Source organism: Candoia aspera, chromosome 1 (assembly GCF_035149785.1).
Source record: "Candoia aspera isolate rCanAsp1 chromosome 1, rCanAsp1.hap2, whole genome shotgun sequence".
In the NCBI taxonomy this organism is placed as follows: domain Eukaryota; kingdom Metazoa; phylum Chordata; class Lepidosauria; order Squamata; family Boidae; genus Candoia; species Candoia aspera.
Window position 1 is genome coordinate 1,818,716 of NC_086153.1, and position 16,097 is coordinate 1,834,812.

Sequence of the window (16,097 nt, forward strand, 5' to 3'; positions counted from 1 at the left end):
CCCATTCTTGACCAGTCACCCTTGCTGAGTGGGGAGGGGTGAGCTCTGTTCTTCTTGCCCCCACATTACTTTAGGACAAGGACTGACTTAAGGCAAAATTGAGGGGGTGTGTGTGACAGTTATGCAGAGTCCCCATCCAAAGGGAGAAAACTAGGCCACGGCTGTACTGTACGTGATTTTGGGGGGGCATAAACATTTGTATGCTGGCAAACCAGGAACGCTGTCTAACGAGGAAGAGTGAGGAACCAAATGTAAAAACTGGCCAACAGAAGAAATTACCTTCCCCAGATTAAAGATTGACAAAGGGACAATGGCTTGGTGCAGTTCCAGTGGTCCTGAGGAAACATCAACCAAGGGATTTATGGGAGCACCAGGGATAAGTCTACTATAGTGTCCCTTCTGCAACCATGTCTCCTCTAGATGTGTCGGGACAGCAATTCTTCCTGACTTGCATGGTGAGAAATTTGGGGAACTAAGTCCCAGCATATCCAGAGAGTATCTGGTCGTCATCATCACACCCCACTTAGAAGCTCCAAAGAGACATCTGGTTGGTCAGCGAAGGAGTCACCATAAACCATGAAAAGGAAGAGCAGGAAGACATTGTGGTGGAGTAAAGCAAGAGAGGACGGTCTGTGGGGCGGGGCAGGCAGGTGATCAACTGGATCAAACTGGGTAATCAGGCAGGACAGAGCAAAGCCCTTCCTGTGCTCCTGACCGCCCACCAACTGTGAGGGTTGAGATCTAGCTGAGGTACTTCTGCAGAGAAGCCACGGACCCTCCTGCTAAGCCAGGGCTTCAGTGGAGTGAAGGCCTCTGGACCTGCTTTGGGGAGGAGGCCACACTGAAAGCAGCAAGGCAGGTGCCCGGGGAATTGTGCAGACAAACAACTAGCCTCCCCCCTGAGGACAGATGTTGTGGGCTCCAACAGGTCTTGGGATGTAAGGAGTTCAGTCCAGCACAAGAGCCACACACAACTCTCTCCAGATTTGGAACCGCTAAGTGACCCTGTCTGGAAACATCTAAAGCAGGGTTCCTCAACCGTGGCAGCTCTAAGCTGTGCGGACTTCAACTCCCAGCAAAGCTGGCTGGGGAATTCTGGGAGTTGAAGTCCGCACAGCTTAGAGCTGCCAAGGTTGAGGAACCCTGCTCTAAAGCCACCGGTGGGTGCCCGGTGCTTCCAGCCATGTCTTCCAAACAACCTGCCTTCTGTGGCTGAGTTCTGCTCCCTTTGACCCAGCAATGCTAAAAACGGCTCCTAGCCAAAAAGCTTGTAGAGCAGCGAGACCATCCGGTCCCAAGAAAAAAGCCCCTCTTTTTGCTGCCTACGGGCTGGAATGCCCATCTCTCTGAGGTCACTCACAGGACTCTTCCTGTCTTTCCTGGTAGGGCACACTGCTATGTACTTCATTTTTCAGAAAAACAGGATTCCTTCCCCACAGTCCAAGGAGGACAGAGAAAACAGATGGACTCCTGGCATTCACAACCCGCATTACAGGTCAGCCAGCACGTGTCTGACCTCTTCCCTTCTTGGCTCAACACCCTGCTCTCCAAAACCACATTTCTTAGTCCTTCCTGCTAAGCGTCCAGAAGAAGTGCAGAAGAGGTGATGTCACCACAGGAACAATCAGCTTGGTCTTTTGGTTAGACTCCAGGCTCAGTTCTATGGGCAGGAGACGGGGTTGCACGGAGGACTGCCCATGGTGTAAAACGCCTGTGTGTGCACAACAATGCATGTTGGTGAAATTCACCACGACTGGCGACCACGTCGTGAAGAAAATGTCACATCTTTTAACAGAAGGGCATTGCAGAACCCCTGTGAACCGAAATACAGAGTGTTCCTGAAACTGAATAGGTTGCAAGCATTGCTAAGAGACAGTGAGAACAGGGACTGGAAATGTTTTGACGGCTCAGTCCGGCCAAATACACATAGGAAAATTACGCATAAGCGCATATCCATTCACAAGTCTACCCTGGAGAGCATGAGCAGACAGATCCAGGTGAAAAAGACGTAATACACACACACACACACACTCTAATCCTGTTTTTTTAAAAAACTAAAATAAATAATGGAACCAGAGATTCCCTCAACTTAACTTTAATACAGTATTTCAGCAATGGTGGAAACCTCACAAAATTGCTATGATTTTGGTTTGTTTGTATGAGATCTCATGAGATTTCTACAAGCAATTGACAAAATCTCTGAAATCATGTGATGTTTGTCAATCACGTGAGACTTATCACCATTCTAAAAGTCTGTGGCACCCGCCCTTCGGCACAAAATCACCCAAATGTGTCCGGCTCCTTAAAAAGTATCTGACTTCTGAATGAGGGCTGAAATTTCACGCAGTGGCCTCCTTTCTTGCTGTGTGTCACTTGGATTAGCCCTTCCAATGTCCTGGCTGAAGGTATCACTTCTGGCGGTGGGTCAGACCGAAAGCACGGTGGTGGGCAGGTGCCAATCCCTGGTAAACTGCCCCTGCACTATTTTAGCACGCCCACTTCTCCACTTCAAACTTTGGCTACTGTCATCAGGGCGACTCAGCCGCTGATGGAAAGAAGGACTTTGAAGGATCAGAAGAGTAACATCCACCTAGGTGCCTCTCAGAAGCTCAAGAGCACATCCAGAGAGGCTCCGTGTGCCCAGCAAACATTGCTGTGAAGGAAACAAATCTTACTTCCTGCGGAAAATGTGAACCGCTCCGGTGCTCACCTAAAGGACTATCCATCTGGGCTTCCAAAGGAACAGCTGAGGATGACACATCTCAGGGGGAACCCTAATCACGGAGATGCACATGATACAAAAACTCCAGACAAGCAGGTCAAAGGGGATTGGCAGCAACTTGGAGAGATAGTGACCTGTTTCTGGCCCAGGCAGACCTTGCTGAGGATTAATCTTTTTATTGCGGCTGTAAAACATCAGCCGCTTGTGTGGAAGCTGGGAATTGAGACTCAGCCCGGTGGCCATAAGCAAAGAAACCTGGCAATTTGGGTCGGGGCCATAATGCGACTGGTGCAATCATGGCTCTGTTCTGAGCTGTTGCTGATCCCTTCCTTAAAAGATCCCTTTGCAAAGGGTCGGATCCGGCCCAGCAGCATTCTGCCTCCACGGGCCAAAGGCCTCCTGGAAGGAAGCTCACAAGCCAGGGAGGAGGATTTAGAGTCCCCACGTGTGACTCTTCCTCTTAAAACATCACACGTTATGAAGGCACATTGCTATCTCTCCCAAGGGAGAGGGAAGGGACCAGATTGTTCCAAAAAAAGAGAAGCATTTGGGATAAAACTGTGTCCCCTTGACATGCCTGCGCTCCAACCATCTTCCAGAAAAACCCATCTGTGGTTGGCATTCAGCAACATGCCCACAGAGGCTCCTCCAATACCCCTTCGTGTGGGTTTCTTAGGCCACCCAAATCCAGTTTGCAGCAGGCCCCTCTCCAGTGTCACCCAGCATCTTCTCGGGCGGCCTGTGCGTGCCTCTGAGTCAGTCTTGACTCTTGGCGACTGCCTGGACAAGTTCCTGCAGTTTCCTAGGCAAAATTCAAAAGTGGTTTGCCCCCGCCTCCTTCTAGAGTTGAGGGAGAGCAACTGGCCCAAAGCCTCAGTCTTCAAAAACTAGCAGGTCAGTGTTCTGCTAGATCCCGATGGCCTTTCCCTGGAGTTTGCTTGGCCTGGCTGAGGTCCCTGGAGAAAACATACAAAGACACCCAAGGGGCATGGAGGCACAGCGACCCCTCAAAATCAGGGAGGGACAAACCTTTCCATTTCAGTCTCCCTTAATCTTTCAGCTTTCCAAACATAGCTTTGGTCCATCTTGTTTCTATATCAGTTTCCAACTTCAAAGAAATCAGTCCAGCCCAGGCATGCTTTATTCTGGCTCACTGCATCCAAAATATAAGTTCCTACTAGTTGCCTACTGCATGTATTTTCCAAGCGTTATTTTTTTTCCAAACGGCACGCTGTTTTTGGACATGAATTTCACTCGTATCCTCATTTCATAGTCAAGTTTTACTCAGACAACCTAATTCTAAAATCTAGAGCGTTGCGTGTAACTGTTTCGGCTGATTGGCTAGCTTAGAAAAGAGAACAGCATTAAAATGTAGTGTGGACGCTTCAAAAAAAAAAAGTATTTGGAATAAGTGCTATAGAGTTTATAGAAATGTGAACATATCACCTCTCTGCTCTTCCTTAAAGCAGCCAGCCTATCTTCAGGTTTCTGCGCCAGAAAAAAACATCCCACTGCTTTAAGAGACACATTAACTTAAACAAGCTGATTCCTTACAGCATCTCTACCTCTTTTACAGCTCCAGATAAAAGCCTGAAAAACAGACCTGGGCTATAATAAAGTGCCCAAGCGAGGTTTCAAGCACGTCTTCCCAATCAGAGGTGTCTGGAAGGGGGGGTCAAAACAGTCAAGATGGCAGTTGTGGTCGCCATTTTGAATTTTTTGACCCACCCACAGACAACCCTGTTCCCAATTACTTTTGAAGCATGCATAACCCTATCAAATGCAACCCAAAGAGATTTCTCACTCATCCCTACTTAAAACCCAACAGTTTTGACTAGAATAGCATATGCACCCTGACACATTTCAGAACAAAACCACCCTTCAATGGATTTTATCAGAAAGCACATTTTAAAAAAAAAAATCTGAATATGACTCTAAGATTATTCAAACTATTTATTTCCGTGGGAAATTAACACACACCCTTATCATCAGAATGCTCTAACTAACTAACCATAAATTCTCCAGGAGGGAGAAAAAGAAACTGCAAGGGGCATAAACTGGGATCACACTTGTGCGTCGAATAAGCCACAGTCGGCTGGTTTTGCAGAATACCCAAAATCGTAACCCGTGGTTTAACAATCGCAACATTGAAAACGCGGGAAGCCAAAATCAAGCAAACCCAATTTTAGCTTCCTGAGGAAAGCGAGTTTACGGTAGTATATTCATTACGTGAATACAAATCAGTGTAAAATCTGTAAGATAAATGCTGAATTTTTCCCTACCCTTTTCCACCCAGCATCTCAAGGATCGCTCTCCCTGAAAGTTAACCTATTTTGAATAAACAAGGGCAAACATGAAGCAGAGGCAGCATCCTCCCGCTGATGGCAAAAAGTCGACGCAAAACCAGGAGCTGCCCAGCTTTCAACTTCTGCTTCCCGGATTGCAGAGCACATCTTAGAAGCATGCAGTGGTCATGGAGGAAGATGTGCTGGCAGGCAGGCAACCCTGGCTGCATATCTCTTGTTTACACCAGGGAGTATGGCCGAGCCTCCTCCTCCTCCTCCTCTGATAACCCACATGAGTTATCAGCCTGTTCCAGGGAAGGAAAGGGTGTGTCCCCCCCGCTGACTGCAAAGGTGGGGGGGGGGTTGCATGCAAAGTCACTGGGGTGTTCAGCCACTGGTTCCTCCACAGTACATCGCCCTCCACTCCTGATCCGCACAGCTGCACAGACAAAACCCACAACCACGGAGGGCGGCTGTTCTTGGGCTTCATCCCACCCCTGGTTTATTGTTCCCTAAACAAACCAAAGTGTGAAGCCAAGCTTTGAAGCCAGTTTCCAGGTCTGTGGTTGTGGGGGAGAAACAAGCCAGAATCCCAGTCTGGGTGCAACAGGAAACATCCGCTTGTCTCTTAATTTTGGTCTTCATTGGTGGCTCCTGCCGGGCATGCCAGTCAGCAAGGGGAAATGAAGACTCCCAGCAATTCTGGCTTGATGCTTTTGTTATGGGTTAAGCAACACCAGCGCAGTCGAAAGAACGGCTGTGGCTTCCCAGTTGTTGCTGAGCCATTTCTCCCTGCCCTTAAGGGCCACTGAGAGCCATCAAAATGGAGTTGCGCATTCACTTTCCACAGCTGGAGGCCACCTCCCAACACCTACGAGTAGCACGCGAAGGCAGCGTTCCCACTGCCTTGGGGGACGTGCATTCGAGGTTCCACCTAAATATCCTGCTCAACATCTCCTGGGCAGAATTCAGCTCCCTAAACGCCCACAAGAAACTCGCCTGCTTCTGTGGGGGGACGCAGAATTAGGCACACAAGGAGGTTCTCGCTGCAGGCTGCTGGAAGGAGCTGCAGCTGATCCTGCCACAGACAGCATTTCAGAAAAAGTAGCAAAGGCCGGCCCAGGGCTGCTGTTCTGCAGAAGGAGAGGGGCCAAGAATGAGTGGGCCCTTGCCAACTTTCTGGCTCGCGTGAACAGTGACTCTAATCAAAACTCATTCTCAACTCCTACTAGCAGAGAGAGGGAGGGAGAGGGGAATGAAAAGGAACCCTTTTATTTCTGCTATGTCACGAGGAGCCTTGAAAAAGCTTGCCCTGCAGGGGGGAGACCCAGCTTTAGACCCTGCTTCAGAACAGCTCAGGCACCAAGTACGACAAGGGCCAAAGTACCATCTGCCATCTTCCACTCAAGAGCTGCAATCTCAGCACATCCTTACAGTTTTGGGATGGGTGGAGGGGGACTGCATCTGACCTGGGGGTCAAAAAGAGGCCTTTTCCTGCCCATTCTCAAATGTGGGGGCCTTCCTAACATCTTCCGAAAGGAATTAGCAATTGCCTGCTTCATCTGACCTTTTTCACCGGGGAGCCACTGGACCGAATGCTGTTCTCCACATTTTAATACTGTAAGACTTTGCTGCATTATTCAGGTAGTCCTCACTTAATGACCACAACTGGGACTGGAATTTTGGTTGCTAAGTGAAGCGGCTGTTAAGCAAATCCAACCCAATTTAACGACCTTGTTGTGGTGGCTGTTAAGTGAATCACCATGCTCATTAAGCGAACCACATGGTTGTTAAGTGAATCACCCGGTTCCCCATTGACTTTGCTTGCCAGAAGCTGGCTGGAAAGGTCGAAAAAGGTGATCACATGACCATGAGGCGCTGTGATGGTCATAAATGTGAACTGGTTGCCAAGTGCCCAAATTGTGATCATGGGGAAGCTGTGATGGCTGTAAGTGTGAGGACTGGTCCTAAGTCAGTTTTTCCAGCATCGTCGTAAGTCCAAACCACCACTAAACAAATGGTCATTAAGCAAGGACTACCTGTATATCATTTTTAACCTGTTTCCCCCAACACTGGTTGCATTGGCAGTCAGGCAAGAAATAGATACTCTTACGGAGACAATTAAGCGGGTCCAGACTGAATATTCCTGCTCCTTTGGCCTGCGTTTATCTCTTTGGGAGTGAGGGGACTGCTGGAATTTTAAGGTGGCGTGACTGAGAAGTGTCTCTTGCGAGTGTATTTCCCTGCCTTCGGAAAGCCCTCTCTGCACCCGATTCTCAGCCTGCACGATGGAAAAAGCCCCCGGCAAGCGCCGGGCTGCCCGCTTTGTTCAAAGGAGACAGCGCTGAAGCCCGTTCGATGTGTGGACGACACCACAGGCACAGCCCTGCCGGATGAGGCCAGCCCCACCCTGGTCCGGCATTTTGTTTCCCACCGTGACCAACCAGATGCTTCTGTGGGGCTGTGAGCAGGAGCAGTGAGACAGACCCCCTTCCTGCCGCTGCTCCCCCCAAGCTGGAGGTCACGTTCGGTCTCAAGACCAAGAGCCCTTGAAAGTCCTGTCCTCCTCCAATTTTTTCGGTCCCCTTTCATGGCTGTCACCACATCTCGCACCAACAAATTCCACAGCTATGCAAAGACCCGTGGACCGACTAAGTTGCTCTATGTGCACCACAACTTGGTTGACCACAGCGGTAAGAATAAAATACAACTGAGCATGTTCCCAGTCCACTGAGCCATAAATTGTGATTGGCAAAGCACAGGGGCTAGATTCCCATCATCACACTAAGCCACAATGCAGTGTGTTTGGTCTGAGATGGCCTGTGGCGTGAACTCAGCCGACCACAGTTGATTAAGGAAAGCAGATGTGCAGCTGTTGTTAAGAACAGCAGGCAACCCAGGGAAAGATGTGGCTACTTCCCAGCCCTGCATTTAGATTTAGCTAAATCTAAATGCAGCATGTTCGTTTGTGCATCGCTTTTCCCATCTTTCTTCCCCACCTTCCTGGACTGCCCAGTTATTGGCAGTCATCTGGTGAGGAGGGCCCTGCCTTCACAAGATTGTCGCTGCATTTCTGAGGATCCTCCCAGCTCCCCAAAACACAGTTCCAAGCACGACTCATGTCCATCAGATTTCTTCCCCACACCTGGCAGCTAAAGAGGCACATCTGCCAAGGTCACCAAGGAGCACCTCTCCAGAGACAGCTGTTAGCCAATGATCACAAATAAAACCAAGCCAGCAGTAGCTACGCAGAGCTTGGGGCAGCCACATACAAGACCCCTCTGGAGATGTCCCTCTGGAGACAGAGAGAAGTGGGTTTGCCTAGGAAAGAGATTAAAACAGCCTTCCCCCCAAAACAAGCCCCAGTGTATCTGGAGAACACTAGGCTGGGGGTGCCAAGATCAACACCCCCCTCCCCACCCCATCGAAGGACCACTCAGTTGTCTGTGGAAGACGGTTCTGCAAGGCCCGGCTGCTGCCGAGTCTTCTCTGCTGACGTGGTCATCTCGGGAGCTATTCCTGGCCTGCCTTCTCCGACATCTGATCGGGAGAGATGCCACCCCCTTCCCCACCCCAGCTAAGGCGGCAGAGACCTTGGAGGGAGCTGCCGGCCAGGCCTGCTTGAGATGACAAGACTGGGTTGCAATCCTGGGGCAGGAAAAGCACCATGCCCTTTATCGGAGATGGCGTGCACCTGCATCGAGGCAGGAAGACAAGGATTCAGAATTCATACTGACCAGGAAGTAGAGTTGGGAAATAATTTAAGTTCAGCATTCAGAGCAGGCCAGGAGATGATCCCACCTTGATCAAGTCTGGCTGGGGTGGGGAGACACTGCAAGCGCAGGCTTCACACAAACCTAACTCAGGTTATTTATACTGGAACCCTAGTTTGCTTCCAGGGAGTAAACAGCAGTGTATCAGGCATTTCTATCCTCACAAAAACAGCAGTGTATCAGGCATTTCTATCCTCACAACAATTTGGTTAGGTCGGTTAGGCTAAGAAGCTGCAGCTGATTCAAAGTCCCAGGGAACTTTACTGCTGAAGTTCTGATCTGAACGGGCACAACCAAAGGTATTAATGGTCCGGAGGCGGCATTTAAGGCTCAGACCTCATGTCAGAGGAGGGGCATCAATCAATCTGCATTAACAACAAAAAAGAAATGCAAATTGAGAGTGCAAAGGGCAAGCGTGAGCACAGTTCCCTGTTTTGGCTTGCAGCGTGGCTCTCCTGCTTTAAAGCGAAGCCTCCTTCTCTGGGGCAGCTGAGCTAGAGGCTGGGATGAGGCCAACCAGAAGCTGGCACCCACATTTGTGGCCACAACGGCTGATGTGCCAGGGGCACCAGCCAGAAGGGTCTCTCTTTCCTCCATCAGGGGATCCGGGGCAGCAAAGGAACGCGTCCCCTTCTCCGGGGGAAAAACGCCGAAGAGCCCGGATTCACGCGATGCACTAAGCTCGTCCGGGTGCTCAACGGGTGGCGACAAACCGCCAATGGGGGAGTCCGTGGGGCGAATCCAGCCCCTGCCCGAGGGAACAGATTTCGCGGGCGCCCGGGAGGGCCACTCGCCGGCCCTCGCTTCCTCCGGCCGCGGCAGACCAGAAGGGGCACGGAGCCCGGGCGGCTCTTTCCAGCTTGGCCGGCTGGGTCCGGCCGGGCGCCCCGAAAGGGCCCCGCAGCCAGCCAGCCAGCCAGCGAGCGAGCGAGCGCGGCCAGTCCGGAGCTGTGCCCGGCGGCGCCGCGCGCGCTTGGAGAGAGTTTCCGGCGTGGCTCCGGCCCCTGCCCGGGAAGCCTCCGGCGGTGCAGAGAAAGTTTCCCAAACGCCCCCAACCCCGCAAATGCAGAGCTGGAAGGCGGAAGCAGGAGAAGTTCGCAGAGAGGAGAGGAGAGGAGAGAGAGCCGGGCCGGCGGAGGAAGAGCCGTGCGGGAACTGGGGGCCACCGGAGAACCTCCAAGCGGCCCTTCCATCGTCCCCTCCCGCCCGCCCTGGGCCCCTCCCGGCGGGCCGGGCCACTCACAGCTGGTTGATAGCGTTCTGCGAGATGACGGCGTCGGTCGAGAAGTAGGGGATCATCCTGGGCGCGGGGCCCCTGTGGCGGCGGCGGCGGCAGAGCGGGCAGGCCGGGGCGCAAGGCGGGCGGCCGCCCCCGCCGCCTCCTGGCTGTCTCCGGCGCGGCCCGCGCGGGGTCATGGGGGGCTGCGCGCTCCCGGCCGGGCAGCGCGGCGCATGGCAGGGCGCGCGGGGCTTGCGCGGGCCGGAAAGCGGCGGCGAGAGGGGCTGGGCGGGCTGGGGCTGCCGGCGGCTTGCGCGAGACCTCGGAGCGCCGGCTGCCTTCCTCCGCGCGGGCTGGCGCGCCGTAGAGTGCGCAAGAGCGAGCCTGCCCAGTCGCCCGGCCGGCCCGGGCCGCCCCCTCGCCGGCCACGAGGAGGAGGGAGGCAGCGAAGCCACCGCCTCGTAGGGCGGGGCGGCCTCCGCAGCCGCGTTCCCGCAGCGCCGCCGGCTTCTCGCTCGCCCCGCGCCCAGCTCGCGCCCTCCCCCGGGCGCGCCGGGCCAGCGCCAGAGCCGCAGCAAACCCGGCCCGGCCCGGCGGCCCCGGCCGGCCGGAAAGCAGCGAGCCCGCCCCCCGCCCGGGCCGGTCGCCGGGGAGCGGCGGCTCTCGCCCAGCCGGGCTCGGCGTCTCCAGCGCGGCGGCTTGGCAGAGTCGGCGCGGGGAGCCGAGCGCGGCTCCTCCGCGCGTTGGAGGACAGGGGCGCCTCGCCTCGGAAGCGCCGCCGAGCCGGAGTGGCCCTCCGCGGCCAGCAAGCGCCCGGCTTCCGGCTGTCGCCCCGCTGGCCTTCGGCCCCCCGAGCCGAGGAGCTCGCCCGCCGGGAGGACGCCGAAGGAGCAGCGCGCCCGCATCCGAGCGCTGCGAGACCTTCCGGCGCTGCGGCTTGGGGGCAGACGCGAACGTAGGAACAGCCCTGCGGGATCGGACCAGGCCCCCCAGGCCAGCGGCTGCCTCTCCCAGGCCACCCAGATGCCCCGCAGGCCGGAGACCGACCCGTACCCTTTCCCGCCCCTCTTCCCGGTGCCCGCCGTTCTCTGAACTGGAACTCAGTCCCAAGGCCTTTCTTTCTTTATTTGCATCCATCTAGTGCCAGCCTTGAGGCTATTCCGGTGTTTCTCAAGCTTGGCACTGAAAGTGGCCAAGCTTGAGAAACGCCAGGCTCTTCTAATGACCTGAGGCAGCTTAAGAGGGGATAAAACTAGAAACATCCATAAAAAGCTATTATGATTATTAATAAAACAAGCCACTACAGCCATTAGAAGGCTCTCCCATGAACAAAGTGGGAAAGAGGGCTGAGCCCTGGGGCACCCCATTCTGACCTCTCTTCCCCAAACAACAGTGGGAATGCCCACTCAAGGACCACTGTGATGTGGTGCCCCTGATCCTCACCCCTCATGTGGCCCCAGAGGATACGGTAACACAGTGTTTCTCAACTTGGCCACTTTAAGATGGGTGGACTTCAACTCCCAGAATCCCCCAGCCAGGGTTGAGAAACACTGCCATAATGCATGATATCAAGCACTGCTCAGAGATCTGGAAGTGCAAGAAACTGTGTCCCCTCCCTCCTGGCCTCATTGCAGGTCACCCCCAAGAATGACCCACGTGATCTCTGTCCCATACCCAGGCCTGAGTCCCCCGTGGAAAGGACCAAAATTATCTGTCTCATCCAATCGGTCACTCAGTCCACTGCTGCCCAACTGGAGCACCACTGGTCAGCCTCTCTGTATTTAACTCCTCACTCCAGGCCATTTCTCACCAAGCTTACTCCTAGGAGTAAGGGTCCACCCCACTTCCAGCTCCTGGAGGTCCTGTTCTTGCGTTCTCTCACCCCAGGAGAGAGATGGGGTTCCTGCAGATGGACCCTCTGCATCCCTCGGGGTGGCCCTGCGCCCTGTGGCGTCTACCCAGGGGGCAAATGACTCAGTGTCACAAGGCAAGCTCCGCCTCGTCTGTCTGTGTTGTGCTGCAATGCTTGTTTGGTCAGTCTGACGAAAACATCAGATGCTGCAGACAGGGCCGCAACTAGGGCCTGTGTCACCCGGGGCAAACATGGATTCCGGCCCCATTTTGGCGCCCCCTCGTGCTCATTTTGGAGCCCCCCAGCACTCATTTTGGAGCCCCACCAGTGCGGCGCCCAGGGCACATGCTCCGGTTGCCGCCCCCCTAGTTGCGGCCCTGGCTGCAGATGCCTCTGGGTAGCCCGCTCCTTCAAGAATGTGTCCAGTCCCCTTCTAAAAGCATTTAGCAGCACCACTGCGTCTTGTGCAATGGGTCCTACAGGCTACTCGTGTGCGGGGTGAAGAAGTGCTCTGCTCTGCCCATTGTAAATCTAATCAGCTTCACTGGATAACTCCTGGTCCATTTACTCCACGCTATGTGGGAGTTTTTGCCCCTTAAATTGTCCCCCTCAGTTGCCTTTTCCCCAGACTGAAGAGTCCCAAGCCTTGCAGTCTTTTCTTGTGGGGAAGGTGCTGAAACCCCCAGTCATTTTGGCTGCCCTTTGCTGCACCTTGCCAGCTCCCCTTTTTCAAAGAGGACACCCTGAGCTGGACACGCTGTTCGACGACAGAGGTGCCACAGAGTTGCACAAAGACATTACAAATAGGGCGGTTTTATCTTCAAACCATTTATTTTCAAACCATTATTTTCGAACTGTAACAATCCTTAGCACGGCATTTGTCTCAGGAAACGTTTGGCCCCAGCTCTGAGCAGCTGTAAGACTTCCTGTGGTAGTAATGACTGAGAAAGAGCCTGCAAAGGATTTCTAGTGTTTTTTTTAAAGAGCAGTTAGTGGCCTCCTGGGTGCTCTCTGAGCTTGGTGGTTTGCTTGCAGACATTTCATGACCCAACTGGGCAACACTATCAGTGCCACCTTAACCAAGCCATACCAAAGTGCTGGAGGGATGCCCGGGGGCATGCCTGGCAGCTTCCCTGGTGGTGGGGCACCTCCTCTGGAAGGGGCATCTTCCGGATCAACCGCTGAAGTTGGCTAAAGGTCCTAGGCGTGGCACTCCATGGGCCACCTTCGGAACTGAAGGACTAAAGACAAGAAGGGCATGCTTGATACTTTGAACATGTGTGCAAGGGAGGGAAGCAAACGCTGCACTTCACCAGTACCAGAACTGTGTAAGGAAAAAGTGAAAACGTAATTCCAGTCCCAAAGCACTTACTTAATTGGGTAAAAAAGAAAGCACTGATGACGCTACCTAGACGGGTCATGAAACGTCTGCCGGCCAACCCCCAAGCTCGGAGAGCACCAAGGGCTCCACAGTTCAGCCCTGAGCTGCAGAGATCCTCCTCTGTTGGCAGAACAGTGAGTGATCTATTGCGCTACTTTGCTGAAAGTCTGAAATCTGGCATACCCCCGGAAGGGGAACCACCTAGAAGATCTGACTTCCTTGCCCGTTTGGAAAGCTGCAGAAGAGGCCAGGATTCAAAAACGGCCTCCTCTCTGACTCGGTGGCACATAATCAATCAATCTTTGAGGGGGCACTGCCAGGTGAGCCCATCTCCAGCCACGGACGGGCTGAGCTGTGGTGGATCCAATGTTACAGGTCTGCATGATACACCAAACCATAAGCTGACCACCTGAGCTACATTCCCACAAGACTTGAGGCTAAAATGTGGGCTAGGTCACTGTTCACATGCAAACAGCTATGCTGAAACCCCAGAACAAGAAGAGGAGAAGAGTGCCTCTGGGCATGGCCAGAGTTCGTTCGTTCGTTCGTTCCATCCATCCATCCACCCATCCATCCATCCTGGATTCTAGAAAAAGGCAGTGGAAACTTCTCTCTCACAGCAAGAAAACTCTTGGGGACTTGGTGGATCTGACTATGCCGTTTCCTTGACGTGAGACAGAAGTGGGTTTCCAAGGTCTTTCTCTAGGACTTTTTCCCCAATGGGGCCAGGTTTTCCTGTTTTCAGTTTTATTGCTGTTAGTTTTATGCTGTTTTATGCTGTTTAGACAACAATGGCTTCATTGGTTGTAAACAGCCCAAAGTTGCTTTTAAGATGTTTTACATAAATGTTTTAAATAAACAAATACATCCCAAGGTCGGTCCTTATGTCGAATTTGTATGGAAGCCGGAACAGTATTATTGTGTAACTGTAGTAGTGTGGTGTAATTAACTGGAATCAATGTGTATTTAACTCAAATTTGGCTACAGTAGGCTCCGCTCTAAACTACAGGTCGTCCGTAAATTGGGCGTTCTTAACCCGGGGGCTACCTAAGTAATTTCCCCTAAGACTGTAGTTCATTTGTCATTCCTTAGTAGCACCTCTGGAATTAAGATGTGGGGAGATCATAGCAAAGCTGCTGATGGTTTAGGGCCGCCTCCTGTGCTGGGCAGAGCACCCTCTTTGCCCCAAGGTAGTCAAGAGGCAATGGGGAGGGGGCTAGAATAAACACCCGCCTTTGCTAAAACGCGCAGAATGGGAATACGTGCATGACACAGATCCCTTTGACAGGACACACCGCAAAAGTTTCCCCTAGCTGTGATTTAGATTTTGTGGCTCAGAAGAAAGAATCGCCTACTGTCATGAGTGAGGATGGCGAACAGGGGGCTCCCATCCAGGCTGTAAAGCGCATGCGCAGTACTGAGGAATTAGGTGGCCATTCAAAGAGACACAGATCAGGACCGCCTTAGCCTTTGGGGTTTATATGGCTGGGTTTTCCCACGCTTCTTCAGTTTGTTAGGATTCCTGTTATGTACAAGCAATAAAACATTAGAGACCAGTTCCTTGTCTCAGCGTGGTTCCTGGCTGTTAGGACACCTACTGCCATCTTAGGAGGCCTTCTTCAGCAAGCCTTCTTGTAGGGCAGGGCAGGGCAGGGCAGGGCAGCTACGTCCCTTGGTCAAGGAGCCTCCCCTCGGCTAGGGGGACATGGCAAGGGCGCTGTTTCAGAACAGCGGGTGGACGGACCTGGGTTTTGAGGGAGGCTAGGAAGATGTTAAAAGGGTGAAAAGGCTTCAGGCCCCTCCCTATGTTTTTCCTTAAGACCCTGAAAGAGACAGTCTGAATTTTCGGTCCGGGACCTCTGGGGCTGTGGTGGATGTAAGGGAGATGCTGGCAGGCCATGTACAATCCCTGCTCCTCTCAAAATACCTTCTGTATTTAAGCGATACAAAGGGTGTTTCACTTCCTTATAAGCACGAGGAATTTGAAAAAGGAGTCTCCCGTTTAAAATCAACCAAGCACAACCTGACCTCTTCGGAACTGCCTGAATGGTATTGAACTTACACCTACGCATTTCGGGTGGAGAGTCTGGTTAAAATCATTCCAAATCACAAATAGCGTGTGTAAATATGCAACGGCTTGTATTAAAAAGGGCCTGTGGGAATTCACCTGCGCTGAGGATAGTCTATTTTAGGGGAAACAACAGCTGGCTGGGGAATTCTGGGAGTTGAAGTCCACCCATCTTAAAGTGGCCAAGGTTGAGAGGCGCTGCTCCAGGACTCTAAGGCAATCTGTTCTGTTTGGACTCTGACACGGGAAGGAAGGGGTGCCAGAACATGAAACGACACCCCTGCATTTTGGGAGACCTCGGGGCCATCTTCCCTTTACGGTAGCCTTAAAGTGAAGTCCAGCCACCCACAAGAAGTGAGCTGTGTGGCCCAAGAAAGCTGCACAGTGTGGAAGCCCAATTCGCGCTCCATCACATTACACGATCAGCTCTCCGTCAGGAGAAACACCTTGCCCTCCCGATCCTGAGCATCTGCCCTTGAATCCAAGGAAGGTGCTGCACTCACTCCACTTATTCGGATGCCAGGCGGCCTCCAAGGGAAACACGTTCATTTAAACAGCAGACGTTCTTTAAAAGACGGATCTTCAGATCAAAGGCACAACCCAGAACTACGAAGATTAATCATTGCAGGGGCGTTAGCTAAACTGAACAGAAGAAAGACCCCGATGGAGGATGTTGCTCCAGCCTAAGGCTCTCTGCTTTCCCTCTGTCTGGGGGAAGGACCACAGTCCCCCAGGACAGGGCAAGGAGGATCCAGGCCACACCTAATGCTGGACACCTTGGCCTCTCAGTTGGGAAC

The 16,097-nt window shown here is 52.9% G+C and overlaps 1 protein-coding gene across 2 annotated transcripts in view; it reads right to left on the reverse strand.

Moving 5' to 3' along the window:
* Positions 1-16,097, reverse strand: part of SSH2 (slingshot protein phosphatase 2) — a 114,045-nt gene that overhangs the window by 45,932 nt on the left and 52,016 nt on the right. Inside the window, exon 1 of one of the 2 annotated variants that reach the window (XM_063295696.1) lies at positions 10,024-10,342. The exons of the other annotated variant lie outside the window; for it this stretch is intronic. Within the exon in view, the coding sequence (XP_063151766.1) occupies positions 10,024-10,196 (173 nt within the window). The 5' untranslated portion in view covers positions 10,197-10,342. Of the gene's footprint in view, positions 1-10,023; positions 10,343-16,097 lie in introns of those variants that run through there. 2 annotated transcript variants of the gene reach the window in all.